General features: G+C 30.8%; 1 protein-coding gene across 4 annotated transcripts in view; it reads left to right on the top strand.

Moving 5' to 3' along the window:
• The first annotated feature begins 4,066 nt into the window (after positions 1–4,066).
• LOC145328869 (sodium- and chloride-dependent glycine transporter 1-like) overlaps positions 4,067–24,632 on the top strand; it is an 81,548-nt gene continuing 60,982 nt past the window's right edge. For 3 of the 4 annotated variants that reach the window (XR_013882665.1, XR_013882666.1, XM_080172790.1), the window contains exons 1-2: positions 4,067–4,172; positions 16,409–16,511. Coding sequence is in view for 2 of the 4 variants with exons in the window: in XM_080172790.1 (XP_080028916.1) it covers positions 16,470–16,511 (42 nt within the window). In the remaining 2 variants the exon portion in view is untranslated. Of the gene's footprint in view, positions 4,173–15,963; positions 16,200–16,408; positions 16,512–24,632 lie in introns of those variants that run through there. The other variant, XM_080172791.1, reaches the window with a different exon arrangement.

Below are 24,632 nucleotides of genomic sequence, written 5' to 3'. Positions count from 1 at the left end.
CATTAAAATATGTCCATATATCAATTTCTATAAAATTTCTAAATATCAAATTTATTACGGTTATATAATCGATGATATATATTTTTATTGTATGACCGCAATTTTTGTCATTTGTATTCATATTCTTTTTAAACAGACGCATAAAAGTTAGTTTTAGATTTAAGTATTGGGATGATTTTGGCCTATTTTATATCTATTTCTTACCCTTTTGAGTACAGAGTCCCTAGATTCTAAGGGCGCAGCCGCTAGTAAGAAATAAAGGTGTAATTAAACAAAAGTTTGCATCTGTTTAGACTAGACACTAATGTAAATACCGACTAACATATGACATACGATAAAGTTGACAATTTTCCACACTCCAATTAAAATTTAAACGATTATTTTGCCATGAAATTAAAACGTAACTAAAATTACCCCATATCACTAACATTTTCAATACGATAAATTTGCTTTATTCCACACTCTACGTATATAACATATTTAATGGTTAAAAGATATTAAAATATACGAATTAGTATAATATGGAATTGTTGAATATGAAACGTTTTTTGTGACAATTTGAAATTTCACTTGATTTTGATAATTGTTTATATGGAAACAATTGAAAATATTTTGACATTTTGAGTTATATAGATATGGAAATTAATATTTTAGTAGCGGATATAATCTATAACTTTTTATTATCTGCCCCCGCAAGTCAATCCTTCAGTCAGTAATGTTGTTAGGGAGATTGACATCTGAAATTCCTATGATACATGCGCGCACCTAGTCTTTACAATTCAAAATAGTTTTCTTATCGTTTTCTCTTAGTTTTGTCTTTCTCGTATTCATTCGAATCCGGTGGATAGGAACCGGTTCTCATCTATAAGAAAAAAAACTATGTCTAGCATCGTATTATATCCAGCTTTCTACGAATATAAAAATGTACAATCATGAGATTAAAGCCAGTTTTTTTAGCCTGTGCTTTCGGCACCTCGGGGCTAAAAAACTAGTTTTAATATCATAATTGTACATTTTATATCCGCGGAAGGCCGTTTAAAATACGATGTGAGAAATAACTATTCTTTCTAAGTTTCTTTCCTTTGTATAATAATTAAACACCTGCTCTATAACTCTCTTTGTCAGTATGGCATAGTCCATACATAAATTTTTTGTGCTTCACTACTTATGGATGTTGTCACCCTTGTTTACTATATAAAGCAAATATCCTCGGAAATGCACTATAGCAAATAAAAAAAAACACTTTTCATCTTTCTTTGTTTATTGACACTCTTACAAGGCTAAACAAATTTGAGTTCATATAAAAAAACCTCAGTGTTTAAGTTTCATAGCACATTCTGAACTGCTTAGCAGGAACAAATCTAATCAACTATGTTACATTAAAAATAAGCCAAAAAGTTTAAGGTTGGCTTTTTGGCGCTCTCTAAATCTATTATTTAAAATTTCTTTTATGCATCTTATTGCACAATGCTATACTGTTATCGTTGTCAACAAAGAAGATGATGCTGTATTTTATATGATCTATTTGGTGGTTTCCCCTAAATTTCTTAGTTAAACACAGAACCCCTTCCCCCTTATATTTTTTAATAAATGGAAAAATGGGATAGTTTGACGTTATAATGTTAGGCTAGGTTAGGTTATATTGTGCACTAGGTAGTCCCGCATGGGTAAGATATTTGAAGAAGAAAAAAAACACTTATTTAAAATATTGCTCGATAAAAACTCTGGTGGGAAGCACTGACAATTTTTACTGTATTTACACCCTGTCTGAATTCAAATGAAATATAGAAAAGGCTAAAAAACATAAAAAAATGTTTGATTGTATGACTACCAAGTAAAAAGCAAATAGATTGATAATTTACTGAAAAAGATGATTTGTAAGATTTTTAATACGCACCCAAAGACTCTCCCTTTCTCTCTCTCCTTCAATAATGTAAATAGAATATGTGGATATATTGACAGGGGAACATTAGTCGTCAGTTTAGGTTGCTAATATGGACCTTTTTTGGCCAGTTCGTGTATCTAGTAAAAGGGGATGGAATTGGGTAAAGGGGGTTTCGTTAATTTAGCCATCTGCAAGTATCACTTAATAGAGTACAAGAAAATCTGGTGCAACATCCAAATGATAATATTTTGAATCCTTCAATTTATATCTTCTTAGAAAATAAATTAATTTATTTAAAACATCGGTTTTTAAAATATTTAAATCAAAATCAAAAAGATTTCACACAAAAATATTATATATTTTGGCTCGATAACATAATGAAAAATTAATCTCTTTTATTTGTTTTATAAAACTTTTTGTGTTAATATAAATACAAATAAAGTGGTCGAAAACTAATTTGTCTATTATCCCCACGAAATGTTAGAAAGGTCAAACTGACCACACAATTTAACACTTAAATTCAAAATATTGATGTTTTTTTCTTAACCATGATAGATAGAAAGTGTTAATTGATTGTATTTTATTTGGAAATCATTGAGTTTTCAATTTTCAGGTTTTTTAAAAAGTAGTATATCACAAATGATTCAGAGAATTTAGGTGTTTTCCTCAAAAGCATTGTTGAACAAAGACCCCAAATCATATTTTTGTAAATACAGAAATAAGAAGTGTGGGTGGATATTTTTAAAAGTGAAGCTTTTCTATAATTAGGATAGGTCCGTACGTCCGTCTGTTACAGTTAGCTTTTTTTGTCTATTTAAACAGGTTAGAATTGTCCTATCGAATTCAAACTTTGCATGATGCTTCCTATAATAGTTAGGTATGACTTAGAAAGCGCAGCAACTCTATAATCGATACCAGAAAGTCCGTACGTCCATTCAAAACATTTCTTACTTTTTTGACAACAAAATTTTGTATGTTAAAATTATCCGATTCATCAGATTTTTGGTATACTGATTCTTATTACAACAAGGATGACAACATCCATAAAAGCGAAGAACTGAAACGGTAGGACAAACGTACATTAACACTTGTATAGTGTCAGAACTGAATAATCAGAATATAAATGTAGGAGAGTCGATCAAAATTGTAAGTAAATTTGTTGAAAAACTGCTTGATATAAAATAATGTTTATGAACATACTTACATTTTTAGGACTTAATTATAGAGTTGCTTCGCTTATAATAATGTATTTTGTTGTCCCAGGAATCTGCATACAAAAAATCAGTTCAATCGGATAATTAGATCATATAAAAATTTGTTGTTAAAAAAGTAAAAAAACAACATGTTTAAAATGGACGTACGGACATTTTGGTAATGATTATATAGTTGCTACGCTTTCTAAATCGTACCTAATTACTGCAGGAATCACCATACAAAGTGTGAAATCGATAGGACAATTCTAACATGCCTAATATAACGAAAAAAGCTATCCGTTACGGACGAACCGACCCTAATTATAGAAAAGCTTCGCTTTTAACAAGGTATAGTGTTATAAGCGAAGCATCTGTATAATCAAGTCCTAAAAACGTCAGTATGTCCTTAAACAGTTTTGAAACAAATTTACTTATAATTTTGTATAGACATGCATTAATAATCAGTTTATTCAGTTCTGACACTCAGCAATTGTTAATGTTCGTTTTTCCTCCTGTTACAGAGCTCGCTTTTATGGATGTTGTCAGCCTTGTTTTGTTTATATTACTTTGGATTATATTGGGTACTAGGTAGCCTCGCAGAGTTAGGGCATGGAAGGTATAAGCTTTGCAGGGTTTAGACCCCGGCAAGGGTTTGATATAGAAAAAAAAGTATAATGTAAAAATAGTATGAAATTAATTATTAATCCGTAGGCTTCTTAATTTTTGTTTAATCTTTCATATAAATATGTTTTGAACAATTCACTATTTAAGAAAATTTAATCTGTATTAGTATTACTTCTTTAAAATCTATAAGAATATATTGTTTCATTGTTAGAACACTTGTTAAAAGAAATAACCCATTTTGACCGCCAATGCTAGCCAGTTTGGTTTTAGTTTTGGTGATGCAAGGTTTGTCTTTGTACTTTATTAATTTCCAAAAAAATGTTTTCTTCATTATTTAAAGTTTATTAATTGTGATTTTAATTTCAGAGTTATAAATAAAGAATGTTATTAAATGACGGTCCAAAACTTTAAGAAAGTGTGATTTTTCAAGAATAACAATAAAAAATATACTGAGTGATTTATAATAACAGGTAATATTTTAAGATTAAAACCAGTTTTGTCAGCCTCGAGTGGCTGATGGTCCAGGCTAACAAATCTGGTTTTGTTATTTTTGTTTTTATTTCCATATCCACGGAAAGCTGTCTGTAATTCGATGATATACATGATATTATGTATATCTGAGAATCGGTTCTAATTTAGCGGATATCAATCGGTTTCGGAGCCATACTGTAAATTTAATTAGCAGTATATGAAATTTATATTTAGATGGGTTAATGTGGACAATATATATATTGTGTTTATTAAACTACATAACAATTCAATTTAAATGCATTGATATTAGGGTGTTATGGGGTTATTTTATTTTCATTCTAAAATTTTTAAACAGTCATTAAATATGTCACAGGGGATTATATTAATGTAGTTTTAGAAATGGCTTTTTAATATTCGTCAGTTTGTTTAAATTTTATTGCGTATATTTTATATGTTAGCCGCTTTTTAAAATATACAACTAAATGACTTGTAAGGTAATGTCATTTTAGTGACTTATTTTCAAAAATTCTTTTAAAAATAGTTGATTTTTTTATCCAGCAATAGTTTTATTTTGTTTGTTATTGTTTTACTAATTATTTAGATGTTTGCTATTATTATCCATTCTTGTCGTTTTTCTGGCACACATTTATTATTTGATTTACCCCATTCTACTCTATATACTGTTATAATAAAATTAAAATTTAACACAAAACATAAAGTTACTCGAACTGATTATAACCAATTAATCACTCTTAATAACAATTTATTAAAGTGTTTGTGCATTACTGTTTAAATTTTTACTAGCAGAAAAATATTATAAGATAATTTAAATCCAGAATAGTTTCTTTCCCTAAACGTGCGCTTGGACCATGGACCCCTTTAAATAAATTAAAAATTAGGAAGGGGGGGTATTGGAGGGGTAATACTAATTTATCCCCTGCGGAGAGCCCTTACCGTTCTGGCCCTATATCTGCAAGACTACCCAGCACTCCATAAAACCTAGACTAAAGTAGTCAAGTAAAAGGGGGGGGGGTGGGGTGGGGGGGGGGGTTCTGCAAGTTCTATTTATGTTCACATTTTCTTTTAGAATTTGCGCATTTTCCATCTTAATTTCCACTTGATGGTTTAAACTTAAATCAAAGAAATTTTGATAATTTAACTAAAAAGCTGTATTATATGAATACACTTTTTTTCAAGTTTTAACTGTTAGATAAACCACATATGAGAGACAACACCGTGTTTTTAAAATAATTTAATTTTGATCGCATACAGCATACAATGAATTAATAGTACACAATAATTCCAGGAATGTAAAGGGATAAGACAATGGCCGATCAATTGATGTACAAAATTACAAATAGTGGTTGAAACGTTTGAACACTAAACCAAATGAAACTACCAATCAAATTCCATAAAAGTAACTAAGGTGTTAAGCCAACGAACAATAAAAAGTAATTATAATACTAGTGTAATTAACAGCCAAATCTCCCCTTCCCTCCTGCAATAATATTCAGTTCGTAAGAGCGCATAACACCTCCGTATATGTATAGGGTAAACAATATATACTCTATGATTAGAGCTTTTTCCTAAAAATAGGCTTCTAAATGATAAATCTACACCATTTGATACATTGAAAACCTAGCCTAATAACAAAATTGTTAGTAAACATGATATAAAATGCTATTCACCCCGATAGATTTAGAAACAGTACCTGCCAAATTATCATAGATCATATATCATAGAATTATCCTATTTTAGCAATTGGATTTTTAAACATTAAAATAAAACCCACATATAAAGTATTTTTTAAAATTTAGTCGCTTTGAAGAAATTAATTTTAACGGTACTTTTACATGCTGACTTTGAAAGAAAGACATTTGATCTCTAAAATTGTTACAGATCAACCTGTAAACAGACAGACAGTCCTATAGATAAGCTGCACTCATAATACTTTCATCGTTTAAATGAAATTTTTGTTGTTAAGTACCACCATTAAAGTGGATGTACAGCTCCAGGGAAGAAAGGATCATTAAGATTAGATTATTATACACCCTTCCCTTACCTTAAAACTTACAAACTCGAAAAGGTTGGTGTTTGCTCATAAGAATGGATATAGAATAGTTTTATATTACGACAGGCAAAATTTTGTCGTCAATTTAGGTTGCTAAAATGATCCTCATTCATTGGTTAGTTCGTTCTTCTATTAGGAGGGGAGGGGATAGGGTAAAGGTGGTGGATAGGAGGTATCGTTATATTAGCCAGCTGGAATAAACAATTTTCTGTGTATGCAATAATATCTCACAATATCCATGTATTCTTTATTCATTCTTAATTTCTCCTCCATGGTCCTATCACTGTTTCCCTGTTTTGGTCTCATAAAAAAAGTTAGATTAAGGAATAGAAATAGAAGAATAGAATTATATTCTGAACCCTTTTTTCGTCAAATCTAAGAAGGAACATTTCTAGCAGACAAAAGTATTGTTTACTTACGACTCAAGCTGATGTTGATTCTTAAGAAATTAATTCTGATTCCGCAAAGCTTTCTACTAAGAAAATATACTGTTTACAGCTGACTTTTATCTAAGTGTGAAATGAAAAAAAAACATGCATTCTTAACAAGATGTGTACAAAATTTCAACCAATGAAATTAAATGTATGTACTATGTACCGATGCGATTCTCCTATTGGCTCAATCGGACATTCCCTCTCTTTCTTAGTACCTTTATTGATTAAGGAAAGTGCAAACAGTAAACATTTAATTTAAACAGTTTGGCATTTAAAATTATTTTGGATAAATTTAAGTGAATAATCTAGTTTACAGTATGGCATCGAAACCGATTAATATCTGCTAGATTTGAACCGGTTCTCAGCGATACTGCACAATCATCGTATTACAGACAATTTTCTTCAAATATTTTTTTAAAAATTCATAATATAAATACCAGTTCTGTTAGTTGTTTTAATCTTGAAATCCATGGAAAGCTGTCTATAATACGATGCGATAAATATCATATAAGTTTTCACTTTAATTACTTTTGAAAATTACTAAAACAGTATTTTTAAATAGCTCATAAAAACATAAGATACATGGTTGTCGGTCAAAATTACCCATAGACAAAAGACTTAAAGGGACAAAATATTGTGTAATAAAATTACCTTATTATTTTTTTAACAGCATCTGCATGCATGATTTTTATTTAATACAATTTTATAGTTAATATATTAAATCATATATTCAAATGGAGAAATTGATGAAATTGGATGCATTAACGTTTGTGGGCGAAAAAATTCATAATATAAAACATTTGTGCTATTAATAAAAGAAAACCATATAAAGAAAAAAGTAGATCTTTCCCTATGTTCTATCAAGAAACATTTCATATACTTAACTGTTAAAGTTTGCAGACTCGATTAAACTTTTTTTCAACACACAATTAAAAAACAATTTAAATCTAGTTATCTCCCATGTTAAACTAAGTTGCATTTGACAGGCAAAAGTGTCTGCAGTTTGTGGGGATCTGTCCTAAAACTATCCTATTATATAAAGTAGTAAGGTTTTTTGTCTGTAGCTTATGATTTTTATAACTACTAATCCGATTTATTTCTCCTTTTTATGGTAGCTTCATAAAGGTTTTTGGATGGTTTTATGCTATTTTTCTATCTAGATTTAAACATTTGGGTTTGGTTTTAGGCTGTTTTTCTCCCCTACCCTATCTCCCTATCTCTTCAAATATAGAGCCCCTAGGTGCTAGAAGGTATCCGCTAGTATTTTATAGAATAAAGCAAAATCATTATTCTACACTTAAACTTAAATTCCTCTCCCTATTAAGATTTATCCTCTCAACGCCACAAAAAATGGTATTATTTTTAGAATTCTTTTAATTAATCGTGAAAAAAATTTTAGAATGCGATACATGATTTTTCAGTAAGGCTCATAACCGGTTCTAATCCAGTGGATAATAATCGGTTTCGAAGCCACACAGAAAAATTAATTAAATTATTAATTTAAAGGGAACAATGATCAGTTTGAATGAGCAATTAATCTATAGATTGGCACCTTAATTGACACAAGTATACTTTAAAATTCCGCCAAAATAACAACAAAAAGAAACTTTTATTTATTTGAATTTTTACCTTTTATTAAACAAAGTTAACTACATCCAAAAGTGTGTGATATATTATAGAAAATGGTGAAACCTTTATAAAAAAAGCAATTATGACCGACAAACCGACAGACAAAGTAAATTATACACTGGTTGCGGTGCAGGAAATCTTCACCGAAAAACTCAAATAGCAGCTTCACATTTCCCCCATAGCGTAACTGACAAAATGAATTATAGATTAACCTTGCTACTAAAATTTATAAAGTTTTTAATATACTTAATTAAAGAGAGTAAAAATATGTAAATTAGTGTAATTTACTACATAAAGTTAGTTAAAAGTAGTGAATTTAACTTGGTTATCCTACTTTTTTCAGCGAATCTAAATTGAGTTAGATATTTGTTTCATTGGGTATTTTACAATTTAGCAAAAATTAACATTAGCATTTTAGAATTGGTTATTCTATTACTAAGATTTGTCCAACTGAGAACTGATAAAAAAAAGGCTATTTAGTCTTCTTAATTCATCAATTCAAAAAGTTTTAGGTAATTTATTGTATTTTATTTCTGTCAATCTTTTACCTGTTTAGTAGAAACACTGTTGAGATAATGTATTTTATATTGGCGCATCTGTTAAAAATTTCTTGCCATCAAAAGTTATAATAGGCTATAAATACAACTTTTATGTTTTAATTCACGCTTTTTCATATTTATAGCGCGGCAGCTTTACTAATTAGCTTTGTATAATTTATTCTATTGATTATCCTTGGATATACGTATCAGGATGACTCTCTGTCTGTAGCAAAAGATCTTGCTTACTGCTGAACCAGTATGGTTCTCCTTCAATATGAAGATTTGTATCGATCCATGGTAGATTAATAACTGATTGGTGGAGGTTACCTCTAAAAATATTTTTGATTACCTTTAGAGGCCTCTAGGGTCATAGTCGCTAGCTTCTAATAAAAATCAACTTTACAAATGGCGAATTTTTACAGAAATAAACGATTGAATTTGACATCATATAGATTAATTTTTATAAAAAATATTTCAAAATACGTTTGAGAAATGGATTATCGATTTTTTATGTCTTTCCAGTATTAAATTAAGAAAATATTAATATAATAGATTAATAGAATTACCTAAAAGATTAATTCAATAGGTTTATTATTAAAATTATAAACAATTCCATTGTTGTTTAGTTCAATTAAGAGATGATAACATACATTTTCGTTGTTTGTTAATTTTTAAAAGTTGTGTTGTAATGGATTTATTAATACTTGGATGTTACACCAGATTATCATGTACTCTGATAAATCTGGCATAAAATACCATTTACCACATCCCCTCCACTCCTACTGGATAAACGAACTGAACAATAAATTAGTTCTGTGTTAGCAAACTATATTGACGACCATTTTTCCCCTGTCATAATATCCACGTAAAACTGTGTATCCATTCGTAACAAAGATATTTCATAATTCTTTATTTTTTATTTATTAAAATTGATATATATAAAACCTTTAGCTTTAAAAAAATTATTAAAAAATTATACACGTTTTAATAAAAATGTCAAATGATTTCCACAGAATAGAACAATATCAAAATTTTACTACAAAAACAATATTTTTCTGAAAAGGTATATCCTTACATAACAATAAAAAATTCAGCTCAGTGGCGTGCGAACCGAAGGGGGCATTTGGGGCAATCGCCCCCCCCCCCCCCTAGCGACCAAAACGCCCCCCCCCCCTTGGTTATTTTTGTATCTTTTAAATTTCGGGTATAGTCCCTTTTGTGACATTGCCTCTTAAGGTGCATTTTGTCGTATTTTCACAGTCGCTTTTCCCCTATTTATAGCTCCTGTGGGGCCAATTGCCTAACCCTGTGGGGAAATCACCTAATTCAATATAACCTGACCTAACTTAACCTAGAATAACCTATTAAAAGCTACTATGAAAATACAACGAAATGCCCCCTAAGAGGCGTTGCCACAAAAGAGACTATACCCCAAAGTTTTCCATATTTCTAAGAGATTTTTATATCTGTAGATGAAAGGACAAGTAATTTTTTTTATTTTTTACATAGTTCTTTATATCTTTGGTTTTTATGGTACGATAAATTTTTTTGTGGATTATAATATTAAAAAAATATAATTTCTTGCTGTTTCGAGCATCCAATATGTAATTTACTTTGACTGTCATCACACAACAAACAGGAAAAAGGATTTGTGACTTTTTCTACCTAAAATATATATTTATTTCAACAGATGCTCTTTAAATCTACTTGTCTGTATTCTTATTAATGATTTTTTGTGCTTTGCTACTTAAAGATGTTGTCATCCTTGTTGTCATACAATAAAGAAATATTTAAAATCAGTTTTACATATTAGGTTAATTATTGGTAAATTATTTCCAAAATGAGTGTTTTTATCTCCCCCCCCCCCCAAATTTTTTTTAATAGGGTTATTCATCCTTCCTGCTGAGATTTTATAACATCTCCTTCCACCCATAAAAAATGTTTTGTGGTGGGGGGGGGGGGAGGAGGGGAAGGTTAAATTATCTTGTACTTTTTTTTCGAAGATGCTTTCTAGCTCCCTTCCCTTTGGTCAATGCAGGGCGGGGAGAAGGGATGGGGGAGAAGAGATGGAGGGGAAGAGATTGGGGATATAAATGGGAAATGGGGATGGGGAAGAAGGGATAGGGACTAGAAGGCCCATAATCAAATAATCCCACCACTAAAAACGCCCTTATTTAAAATTAGTATATATAATTAAAATGCCCCCCCCCCCTAAAGCAAAGTGCCCCCCCGGGGCACTTTGATTTAGGGGGGGGGGCAAAATTTTACAAAATCTTCAAAATGCCCCCCCCCCCCCCTAGACAAAGTGCTTCGCACGCCACTGATTCAGCTCGTCATTGTTTAAAAGTGTCAAAGAAAACAAAACTAGAGCACTATATTCATAACTCGCGGCTACGCCCCTCGAGGCCTCTAGGGACACTTGAGGAGGGGAAAGTCGAATTTGATAACCCAATATATTATTTTAGATTTTAAAAGAAAAAGTTAAAAAAAAAATATTGCGTTTGACGTTCATGTTTGCGTTGAACTCTCTTTCTAAGATCGAGAAATTAAAAAAAAATGATTTATCTAAGGAGGGTGGTGGTATCTTCCCCCAAAATGGTTATAAACTTTCCCAGGACCTATGAGAATCTACCCTGTTAAGGAGAACCCGATCGGTTCAGCGGTTAGTGAGATCCTTCGGTACAAACACACAGACACACAAATACACAAACAAACATCCTGTTACTTTAGTATACGGATTTTTGGAAAAATGTTTATTCGATCCTAATAAGGAGCGGCCAACAAAAAAACAATGTTTCCGTATTTCCAGATATTGTAAAGATTTTCGGGGATAGTCCCTTTCGTAACATCGCACCTTATGAGGCGATTTGTCGTATTTTTAAATGGCTTTTTATAGGTTATTTTAGGTTAGGTTATATTGGGTTAGGTGATTGCCCCGCAGGGTTAGAGCCCCCCGCAGGGGCTAGAAATAGGAGAAAACCTACTGTAAAAAATACGAAGAATCACCACTTAAGGTGGGATGTCACGAAGGTTGTTTACGGCTTGATGTAGGACAATCTTAATTTTAGAGTAGGAGTACTACTTAAAAACCTTACTTGTTGCAATTTATCCCAACCTTTGAAAGATATCTGAATGAAGTTTTAAATGCCTAAATTTTAGGATAGATTATTTTGTTAAGTTTTGTGAAATGCACAGCTACTCTATAATTAGAATATATACTTAATTTTTGTCCGTCCGACAACTTGAACCGTTGATCGCTAGTCAAGGACATTGTAAGATAATTTTTTTGCAAATGGAATGGGAATTTGAATTATTTGCATAAGAAAGGATTTAGGTTATTGTTATTTAGCTACGAAGAAAATTTGTAATAAAAGATTTCTGGTTTTAGATATACATTTATGATTTTTAAAGAATTGTAATTTCTGGCAATTATTTTACGTAATTGATCTGCCCATTGAGCAATATTTGATTGAGTAGGCGTTGAAAGCAGAATCATTCGGCTATATTACAACAAGAACAATAACTTTTATTATAGCGAAGCTTTGCTTTTGTAAAACTACATGTACTTAAATACTTAATTATGATGGTTAAATAAAAAAAGTGAAAAATTTCCATGGGGATGGTAAAAAATCTTCATTGGGGGGTAATTCAATTTTAGGGCGATGTAAACACCCTAATACCACACTCCCTTCTACGTCGTTCTACAAGGTCAAGTCGTTTACAAGATCTGAACGTACATCCACAAAACTTGCTAATTATACTAGCATCTAGGGGCTCTATTTTGTGAAGGGGAGGGATGAAAGGGACGAAATCTTGACGAATTCAAACACATTTTACATTATATAATAGCATTGCTTTCAAGTCTTTCAATAATATCAGAAACGTACAAAACTAATTTGCAACTAGTAGCTGCACTGCAAAAAATTAGCATATGATTGCATAACAAAGCGTAGAGGACTAAACCATACAGATGTTAAATTATTGGGTATAGTCCTTTTCACGACATCCCTCCATAAGGAGCGATTCTTCGTATTTTTCACAGTAGCTTTTCTCCTATTTCTAGCCCCTGCGGGGGGCTCTAACCCTGCGGGGCCAATTACCTAACCCTGTGGGGCAATCACCTAACACAATATAACCTAACCTAACCTAAAATAACCTATAAAAAGCCATTTTAAAAATACGAAGAATCGCTCCTTATGGAGGGATGTCGTGAAAAGGACTATACCCAAATTATTTAACTACAGATTTTGTTGAAGCGCAATTGACATATTATTACTTGGATGTTGCACCAGGTTTTTATGTACACTCATAGGTCAATACCCAAAACTGGCTAAGAAAACGATACTGCCCATTAACCACCCTTACATCATCCTCTCATCTTCTACTTGATGAATGAACTTTCCAATTTATTATGTTTCAATAAGCAATATAGATTGACGACAAATTTTTCATTGTCAATATATCCACGTGTATTCTATATAAATTTTTCTTGTTCACAACAGTAATTCTAGATTTCAAAATAAGATGTTTTCAAGACTTATATAAGTTTTAATTTGTTATATTTAATTTTGGGTAATAATATTTTAAAGGAATATTATTATGATATTGTTTAGACTTATAAATTTGCATTCTGTTTTTTTTAGTTCTGACACTCTACAAGTGATAATGTTTATTTGTCCAACCGTTTCAAAGCTTCGGTTTTATGGATGTTGTCATCCTTGTTTTCTCATTATGTAGTAGGTGGATTTTCAATAGAGAAAAATTGCTTTTCATCTTTGCTTGGTTTCACGCAGTTTGGCTACAAACATTAGTTTAAGTATTTTTTACAAATAACAAACCATTTTGACATCTCTCAGTTTCTTATTTGACAATTAAAATAATTTTGAACAGATTTTGATAGGTTTAGCATTCCTGAAATAACAATTAAAGAATAAGAAGATCTCTCAAAATTTTGCTCCAATAATTGTAATTGACTAAGGGGGTAATTTTGTTTATTGTAACTAAAGGTGTAAATCAATTTGTGCATTGTCGTATCTCGTAAAATAATAGATTTATTATTACTTGCATCATAAATTAGTTTATTATGTACTCTGATAATGTAAAACTTCTAGCTGGCTACTCCCTATATCCCATCCCCTTCCTTTCTTGCTGGATGAACAAACTTACCAATAATTTATGTCATGTTAGCAACCTAAATTTTCACTGTCATATTATCCACGTATATTCTATGTCCTTTCGTAAAATCATTATGTATATTTGACTTGTATTCTTAGTTACTTATGCATATTAAAATGAAATCATTATTAAAACAAAACAAAAATAATTTTACTTCTGAACATAGCCGCAAAAAAAAAAAAAAAATATATATATACATTTTTAATTACAACTAATCAACGGATTTTTAACCATAATTAAAATTGTGTTGCTAATTTGTTGCCGATCGACTATTTAACCACCTTAATATGCAGTTTTAAACAAGGATAACAGCGTAAAGTGCCACCAAAAAATTATGGCATACGATAAAATAACCAATGATGAATCCGTATAAATTTTACCATTGGTCAATTACAGTGTATAATGGCCTCTCATTTTTTAACTTTATTATATGAAGTAATTTTTAGCGCTGTCTCTGGATTTATTATTGCTTGGATCTTACACGAGATTATCATGTACTCTAATAAAGTGAAACTTGTAGCTTTCTGAAATAACGATTCCCTCCCTTCTCCTCTATACCCAAATCCCATCCCCGTCTGCTGCTTGAACTAATTGACTACTAAATGGCAGGGAATATAGCAACCTAATTTGATGACAATTTCCCCCTGTCATGATATCTACGTATATTATACATCCGCTTATAGCCTAAAATTAGTAATAATTTTTTTTTTATAAAATTAAATGATGAAGACAAACTGAAAAATACCAGTGACGAGCTACTGATTAGATAATGTATATAATATAGAAAAGTTGTGCTTCAAATATATTCTGAAAAAAAGTTAGGGAGAATTGCAACAAATGCACAAGAAATGTTCATATTATATGTATGTGTAACCATATTGGATTTAATATTCATGGATTAAAGCTCAGATAAATTTTTTTATTTAAAAAAAAAATAAGATATTAATTTGTAAGATAAAAATCTTATTTTTTAAATTGCAAGAAACAAGGATACATAATTAGCATCCATAATTAGCAAAGGATCTTTTTAGTTTAATCAATACTTTTTTTAAAAAAGGAAAAACATTTATCCATAGCTATAAAATCTAGAATTTAACTGCAAATATACATTATTATGTATTGTATAACATTCTTTCTCCACCCATGCACTTTATTGCATAACTTTTAACTTTTTTTATCATTTTGATTGCAATCCTTCTGTGCGCTTCTTCAAATTTTAGTTTTAACCCTTTTCAGTTCAAGTAAAAAAGTTTTTTTTTGTACAGATATTTTAACAAACTATATATTTTAAGGAAAATCACATCGTATTATAGACAATTTTCCGCGGATAGTAAAAGAATAAATTATAAATAAATTCAGGTTTTGTAGTCCTAGAGTGACCGAAGGCCAGGGCTAACAAAACATAAAATTTTTTTTGTAGTTATGAACCTTCCCAGGACCCACGAAATCCATATCGGTCCAGTAATTAGCTAAATTTTCCTTATAAAAAGACACATAGAGAAACCGACAGGCATTATGTTACTTTTATATAAGTACTAGCGGCTTCGCCCCTAGCCACTAGTACTTATTTTCATTTTTTGGGGGGTTAAGGGTGTCCCACTCCCTAAGAAAATAGTTATAAACCTTCCCGGTAAAGCAGAACCCGATCGGTTCAGCGGTTAGCGAGATCCTTCGCTACAAACAAACAAACAGTCAAACAAACCAGGGATCCCTGAAACAAACAAATAGACAGACAGACATCGGTCTACTTTGTCTTATAGATAGATCCTATTCATTGTCCAGACCCTCCTATCGACCTCGTTTGGATTAAAAAGTAGATTATTGTACAACAAATATTCAACTTCAAATAAAGGGTTAAAATTGCGCTTTCTCTAGTAAGCCATTTAAAATGCAAAATATACATACATAAACATTTCAACTGCAATGGTTTGAAAACTGTTTTAGTTTCTTTATTTATCTTCTTTAGTTATCATCATTTAGACAAATTATATTTATATTGAAATTATTTAAAATTGTTATTTGTAACTACTATAGACAGTGACAAGACTTTTGAAATATACATTCAAGTTATCTTTAAAAATAAAATTCTATATTCTTGGATTAGGATTAATTCATTCAGTTTTTTAAAGTAATGTGCAAAAAAAATATCTTGCAACTCCTACATTACTTTTTATATAGGTATAATTAACTTTTTATTAACAAAGCTTCTCTTTAATAAGATTTGTCTGTTCGTCCCCTAAGGTGTTTTTTAACCTTTCCTGGGCCTGTAAGAAGCTACATTGTATAGGAGAACCATTTCGGTTTAGTGGTTAGCGGGATCCTTCGGCACAGACAAAGAGACATACTGTAACTTTTTACAAGACATTTTTAAAATAACATTTTTTTAGGTGAACAAATAACGAATGCAATTGATTGGTTGTAAGTGAGATATAATCCTGGCTGCTGAAAATGCCAACCTATCAAGTTACAAGCACAGATACTTTTAGTAAGGTAAATATTCTTTTTTAGATACCGAAAAATTTATCCTAATAATAATTATAATAACCCAATCCAACCCTTTTACCTCATCCCCTCCCCTCCTACTGGATGAACGAAATGACCAATAAATGAGTTCCATGTTAGCAAACTAAATGGACAACAATTTTTCCCCTGTTATAATATCCATTGCTAACATATATTACAGCTCATCCATAGCAAGCGTTGGTATCTTTTTTTGCTCGATAGTTTATATTTAGTAAATTAAATCTTTTTGCAAGATTTTTCAATTTTCAATTTTAATTATAAACTGTGCTACTTGAGGACTGATTGTACATATAATATTCATTAATGTTTATTAGTACATTAATTTATTCTCACAAATTTTCATTACAAATATTTCCAAAATTAAAATGTTTACAGTGAAAATTACAAATTGTTTTTGAATTAACTGGAAAATTGATCTCATTGTGAAAAATGTGAATATTTAAGAATGATTTAAGTACGTGCTTAGTTGATCAGGTCAGAAACACAATGTATGGTCTAATTTCCAGGGATAAAGAGATAAGACAATGGCCGATAAATTGATTAATGTCCCCAATGATGATACACAAAATTACTCCTTCTGCAGATGCAAATTAGTGGTGAAATGTTTGAACACTCAATCAAAATCCCTTCAAGTCCCCAATGTTGTTAAGTCAACGAATAAGAAAACGTTATAATAAAACTTTGAGGACTAGTGTAAAAATCAGCCCGTTGTTCCCTCTCGCTCTGTGTACTATAAGTCCTTTGTTGGTAAAAAAAATCATGTCCAAATTTTTCTAACAATTATTTTAATCTTCAGAAGAGTCCAAATCGTTTACCATCATAAAGGGTTTACATTATATTATTTATCTTAATGAGAAAATTGGGATCGATTACTCTCCAAAAACCTATGAACTTTAAATGCTGCTAACGACTAAATGGCTCAATATATATATTATGTTCGCACATCATTGTAACCAATAAGATTAGTCCTACAAATAATCTAACACAGTCAAAACTCAATATACACATTAATCTCGCAGTTAACATAAAATATTTTACTTTAGATTTTTCTTTATTTAAGGCCTTCAATTGCATCATTGAATTTTAGATTATATATAGACCTATTTGTGCCGCTTATAATAATGTTCAAGCATAAAATGTACGTTTGACCACTTTGCAGCTAGCAGCAATAGAAATGTATTGTTTTTGTAGATTATCGATCCCAGGAACATTTTACCGTGAACTGCACCAGATCCAAAACCTTGATTGTATTTCCTACATGATCCCAATTTGCTAAATAAACAGTTTATATCCAGGGATTTTAATTTCTCGTATTCATTCGAATCCGGTGGATAGGAACCGGTTCTCATCCAAACGAAAAAACTATGTCTAGCATCGTATTATATCCAGCTTTCTACGAATATAAAAATGTACAATTAAAAGATTAAAACCAGTTTTAATCCTATAATTGTACATTCTATATCCGCGGAAAGTGGTTTATGATACGATGAAAGAAATAACTATTAATTAATTCTGATAAAACCTTATTTTTATTAGCAGCTGGATATAACAGGTACATTTAATTTTTCACGAGATAGTGTCATGTGTATTTTAAATAATCTACATTGCAAATTTCGATTTTGAAATGAGGTAAAGTGTATTTTCCATTAAAGGAAGCCTGCAGGATATAAACCGCTCTGACTGCTGAAGGCTTCATATTTGGGTCTACTTATGGCAGTCTTTCAGCAGTTAGATCGGTGTATTTCTTGCAGGCTTCATTTAATGGAAAATACACTTTCTTTAACTAACTCAAAATAGACTTTATATTGCTCTAATTAAGTTTTTTCCTCTCAAAAAGTTTTGGGAATTTAGAAAATAATCGTACTCGTTTTCGAACCTTGAAAATTGAAAAAAAAATATCAAGGACTTCAATAAAACGCTATTTATCACCCAGGGATAGGGACATGGTTTGTGAAAACTATTTTATCCAAAAATTTGGCTTTAGACAAGTTTTAAGGTAAATCAATTAAGTTTAGGCTACTTCTTTGTTCATTATTATTTTAGGTTGCTTTTTCCCCTAACATTTATTGGTCATTTCGTTCATCCAGTAGGGGGGGGGGGGGATGGGGTAAAGGAAGTGGATGGGGTGTATTGTTATTTTAGCACGCTACAAATTTTACGTTATTAGAGTACATGATAATCTGGTGTAAGATCCAGATAATAATAAATCCAGTTGCAATATTCCTGTCCTTAAAATTATCTCATTCAATAAATATTTGTACACTCGCGTAGATTTCTTATGTCTTTATAATTTTGGTTTTATGGTTTGGTAACTTACACAATTTTTTTTTCATTTTTAAATTAAACATTCTTTTTAGAATTGTCATCCTTTTAATTTCTTGTTATTGTTGCTATAAAATTTTCCCATTTGAAGTTCTTCTATTCTATAAAGTTATATCCTATTGATCAAATAGGAGCAATTCTGTTTCTTATTGAACTAACTCATAGCTACCTAAATTTGTCATACGTATGGCAGGTGTCATATTCCAACTTGCCAAAATAAATGAAAACAGACGTAAGAATAGAATAGTATGGCTTCAAAACTGGTTACTACCCGCTGGATTAAACCAAGTTCTCAGCCATACTAAAAAAATTAATACAACTTTCATAGACATTAAAATAAAAATCATAAAAAAATACCATTCTTGTTATCCCGGGCCTAAGACCCCTTGGGTCTAAAAAAAACTGGGTTTTATCTTTTAATTTTTCATTTTAATATCCGCAGAAAGTTGTCTATAATACGATGCGCTAAATAACTATTAATAGCTTTCATAATTTTATCTTAATAATCACCCAACCTCATTTGTTGCCAAAAATATCATTCAATTATGTAATACTCATCTTAATTAATTATTTCGCCATCCAAAAGTAAATCCTCGAATCCTGTTATGCATCAAAACGAACAAAGAATACATTAAAAGTTAACAAAAAAAATACCACAGTAATAATAAGTCACTGTTATTGATTGTATTTTCGTGTTTTTTTTTTATTTTCACCATAAGATAAATCCTTATTTTTTTTATCTTTTTTGCTTAATAATATTTTTTTGAAAATTTACAATTTTGTGACGTTTGAAGGATATTTAGTGTTTGAATAAAGCTACTCTATAACTCAATCTGTAATTAGAAATATACTGAATTTCGTCCATAACAAAATGTAGCTGTAACAACCACCTGAAAAAATTTCGAAAAAATGGTTTATGAGTTTCAAACAAATTTTTTTATTGCCGCTCTCCCCCATACTATTGTTGGCTATACGTTATTCCTGACAACAAAAAAGTAAGAAAGACAAAAGCAAAAAGTCTCGGTAAAGTTGAAACCTAAAGACAACTCATTTGGCTTAAAACTTTTCGGCCAGTTAAAATTATGTTTATGCATTAATCTCTATTTTTCCTTGGTTTGGTCATTGATTTTCAAGAATTCTGACTAATAGAAAATATTTTGTGATTAATGAATCCTATAAAAAATGTAGCTTTTCAATAGCTAGATTCTGTACTACAGTGTGTAAAAGTATTAATATTATGAATTCAAGTATAAAGCTATACTACAATTATAGGCAAACAAGATGTGCGACGTACTTACATTTCTTGCAAATTTTATACTATTATTAAAATTAATATACCATTTTATTACAAACTTTTTTTATAAAAATGTAAGCATTTTTGCAATGGAAAAGCCTTGCTAAAAAGGTTGGTGCTTCAGATTAAAGCATTATTTTATTATCATCTTTATCCAAATTAAACTCAATTTTTAAAAAAAGTTAGATAAATCTAGTTTGCTGACCAACTTGCCAGATATGAATTATTTCTTCCTTTTTCTTCTTAATCTAATTATGATTATTAATTAAAAATTAATTAAAGACATTTTGCATTTTTTTATTTATAAAAGTTTATGTACAGTACAAAAATCAATAGATTAGAACTTTTATTGATGGAACCGTTATTAATAAGTAAATATATATACACATGGGTTAACTTAAAATGTTAGATAGGTATACCTGAATTTTATGGAATTACACCTTCAAAAAATATAAATCAAATAATTGAGTGTTCTTAATTGTTTGATGCTAGGGACATAGAAACATTTTCTCGTATTTATTCGAAACCGATTAATATTCGGTGGATTAAAACCAGTTTCAATTCATTCGAAATAACTATGTCTAGCATCGTATTATATCCAGTTTTTTTACGAATATAAAACTGCACAATCATAAGATGAAAACCAGTTTTTTTTTCTTTTTCATTGAGAGCCATATTCCTTTTTCATGGGTTAGGGCAATGGAGGATAAAATATTATTCTACTTTTGAATCTTAAAACTATTGAAAGGAAGAATAATGACAAGCATAGACGTCCAAAGGGGGATGGGGGGATGAGGGGTGTTTACCTCCTTGATACTTTAAACTGTTTTTAACCTATTTTTGAATAGGGGGTCAAAAATATACTAGGACACCTATAGAATCAGACTGCAGAGCCCAAATTTGAATTAAATCCCCAATAAACTTTTTTTGGGGGATTTAAAAATTAATTTTTAGTGTTGCTGTAATCATTTTGACCGAAGCAAAAGCTCTTTTTTTACTTCGGGTAATATTGTGGCTTACAGAACATTCGGATCTACTGCAGTTCATGGTAAAATATTGCTGGTAACGAATGCTTCCTGGTTACTGGCAATATTACAAGAATCCTGGGTCCAGCAGCACGCATATTTCCCTAAATCCCAGGATCCTGTTAGCTGGCAATCTGCACATTTTCCAGGTTACCAGCAATGACAGAAGATTACTGGCTTACAGGAGTTTTTACCCCATACCCTTTTTCACAATTTCTTAGGGGGTAAAGCAATGCTTAAAAAGGGACAGTGGCTTCAATGCTGTGAAACTAGCTGTAATTACTTTATATACATACTTAAAAGAGGTAGGAGAAAGGGGTTGGGGATCTTCACCTACAAATTTAACTGCTTTTATTTTAAATTTCGCTTTCGTGCCAAAATTTGAATGGCATCAATCAAAAGTGCCCAATGACCTAACAATCAATACCGCCTCTTTATTTTTATAATAAATTAAAAAGATAGTCTTTATTTTAATCGTATTTGCAAATGGAATTTTATTATCGTCTAATAAGAAAGAGATTTTAATTGGTAGATATTTGATTTAGGAGAATGTATGTAAGTTCCATCTTGGAAATGAAGGTTGCTAGGAAGTCCATGATAATATATACGTCTCTATTTCTCACCCTTATCTAAAAAAACGTAGTTGCAATTTAACAAGTATGACCACATCCATAAAAGCGAAGCTCTAGAGTGTCAGAACTGAATAATCAAAATATAAATGTATAAAAGACGATACAAAATTGTCAGTAATTTCTTGAAAGCTGATTAAATACAAGATAATGTTTAAGGGCATACTTACTTTTTTAGGACTTGATTATAAAGATGTTTCGCTTATAACATTGTACTTAGTTGTCATAGGAATCAGTATTAAAAAAATTAGATTAATCGGATAATAAAAACTTGCTGTTTAAAAAAGTTAAAAAACTTGTTTAAAATGGACGTACGGAGATTCTAGTAATGACGGTGGTACCTAACTACATGCCTAAATCAACGAAAGCCATTCGTTCTGGACAGACGTACGTATGGACAGACTCACCTAATTATAGAAAAGCTTCGCTTTTAAAAATGGGTAATCACGGTTATTACAAAAGGGTAAGCACTTTATTAAAAGGCTAGGGGAAAGTTGAAAGGGCAAAGTTAGGGGAAAGGCAAACTATCGCAACATATAAATATTGGCAATTCTAAACAACCACTCACAGTCAAATACAGGATAGGAAATAGGAAACATCACCAGCCATGCCGCCACAAAGTTTGTCCGTACATTAAATGTAATATGGAGGCTTAGCCACCGTCGACTTTTTCGAACCGGTAAGTTTTATTCAATTTTTATATATTCATTTTATATAAAAATTTATTTTTTTTCCCGCGGGGTACTGTCCTTACTCAGTCCCTCATAAAAAGACTCATTTTAGTATATATATAATATCTAAAGTCACAAATCCCTTTTATAACCTAACCTTTACACATTATAATATAGCATCACACTGCTATAATTGTTTGTAAAAGTTATTGTTAAACTAATTCAATTTATATACCATATCTAAAGTCACAAATCCCTTTTATAACCTAACCTATATATTGTACTATAGCATCACACTGCTATAATTGTTTGTAAAAGTTATTATTAAACTAATTCAATTTATATAATTCTGTACGATTTTTTACATATTACACATAGCGTCATACTGCTATAATTGTATGTTAAATTTTGTCAGTTATTATAATATATATTTTTAACAAAAAATATCCGTTTTGAATTCGTCCCTAAATCCATATAAATATTTAAGGCTACATACTGCTTTTAATAAGTCATGGATAGAGGAGATTATGACGTCAGCGATGACGAAGGTTCTATAGGTATGAGGGATAGATGGAGAACTTTCGGACGAAGATTTGTAAGAAACACACCTAGAGCACCTTTATTAGTCCCTTCGGCCCCTACTCCACCAGTTAATTCCCACAACTCCAATTCTAATAATGAAGATCAATTAAATGCTTTAAAAAATAATATGGGAGAAATTGTAAGTAGTCTTAACAAAATGGCAAGTGACATATCCAACCTGCAGGTTGGTTCTAGTAATGCAATAAGGAATGATTTCAGCCAACCCCCTCCTAGCCTAAACCCTATACTTAGTTTTGGCCCTCAGAATTATCGCTACGCTACAACTGATATTCCCGTCTACAGGTCAAACCAACGAGATTTATCTCCTACGGGATTATCCACAATTCATGCTAGGGAACTTCTCTCTTCAATAGAGGACCATATAAATAAGGCTAAAGGGTTGGATAGAATAAACAAAGAATTGCTATTAGATCAAACTAGCCAACAAATAAAACAAATCTTTAAAGCACAAAACTCAGAGAATACTTACAACGCCCCTCATTTAAAGTGTAACACCTTTAACAACCTTGAGCCCCCTTTCTTAGCAAATAGAAAAAACACGTACAATGCAGATAAACTTTTCCAAAAACAAAGAGTTATCCATCGTCAATTGATGTCCATAGAAACAGTAGGGCTAAAAGCTTTTTTAAATCAGTTGGATAGTTTTGATCTTTCGGACTTTAGCCCATGTGAATATAATATGTTAATTCACATGTCCATATCTAAGGAAATCAAAGAAAAATTGGAAATGGCTGGGGGTAACCCGTTAGATCTCCCTACTAGCGAATATTTAAATAAAGTAAATCGTGTCCTTAATGGGTCAATTACAAACATGTTTGAAGTAGAGGAAAAATTTTATAAATTTAAACCTTCCTCTAAATCCGTTATGTCCATTTTATGGGAATACAAAAAATACCTTGAAAATATATCTGACACTATTATTTCTGAGCGGGAAAAGCAGAGAAAAATTATTAGTGCGGTATATAAATATATTCCCTATGACCTTCGGCACCTGCTTAATTCGACCGCTGCCATGCAAAATGGCCAGCTTACGCTTTTCGGCTTTGAAAATTTTTTGCGTACCCACGAAGCTTCCATTGACAGTTTTATATCCAAAGAATCTAGGATACAGAAAAACATGATAAAAAGGGTAGATGTTGACTGGGAGCAATTTGACATTTATGCTGAAGACTTATATGATCACCCTGTAGATGCATGTCTAAAGAACAATTTTTTAGAAAAGTTAAAAAGGTCAGAAAAAGACACGTAAGAAAGCGTCGTCCTAAAAATGCACAAAATTACTCTTTTAATTGTACAAATAGTGTGCCATACTACACAGTCCCTGTTGTAAATAATGATACTATGTTGGAAAACCCTATCAACATTACAGATAGTAAGTTCAGTAAGTCAGTCCCTGTTTTAAATCATTCTGTTGATATATCTTTGGAGAACCCTATCAACATTACAGATAGTAAGTTCAGTAAGTCAGTCCCTGTTTTAAATCATTCTGTTGATGTATCTTTGGAGAACCCTATCAACATTACAGATAGTAAGTTCAGTAAGTC

Source organism: Acartia tonsa, chromosome 9 (genome assembly GCF_053477335.1).
Source record: "Acartia tonsa isolate MP-2025a chromosome 9, ASM5347733v1, whole genome shotgun sequence".
In the NCBI taxonomy this organism is placed as follows: domain Eukaryota; kingdom Metazoa; phylum Arthropoda; class Copepoda; order Calanoida; family Acartiidae; genus Acartia; species Acartia tonsa.
This window is presented reverse-complemented; position numbering and strand designations above follow the sequence as displayed.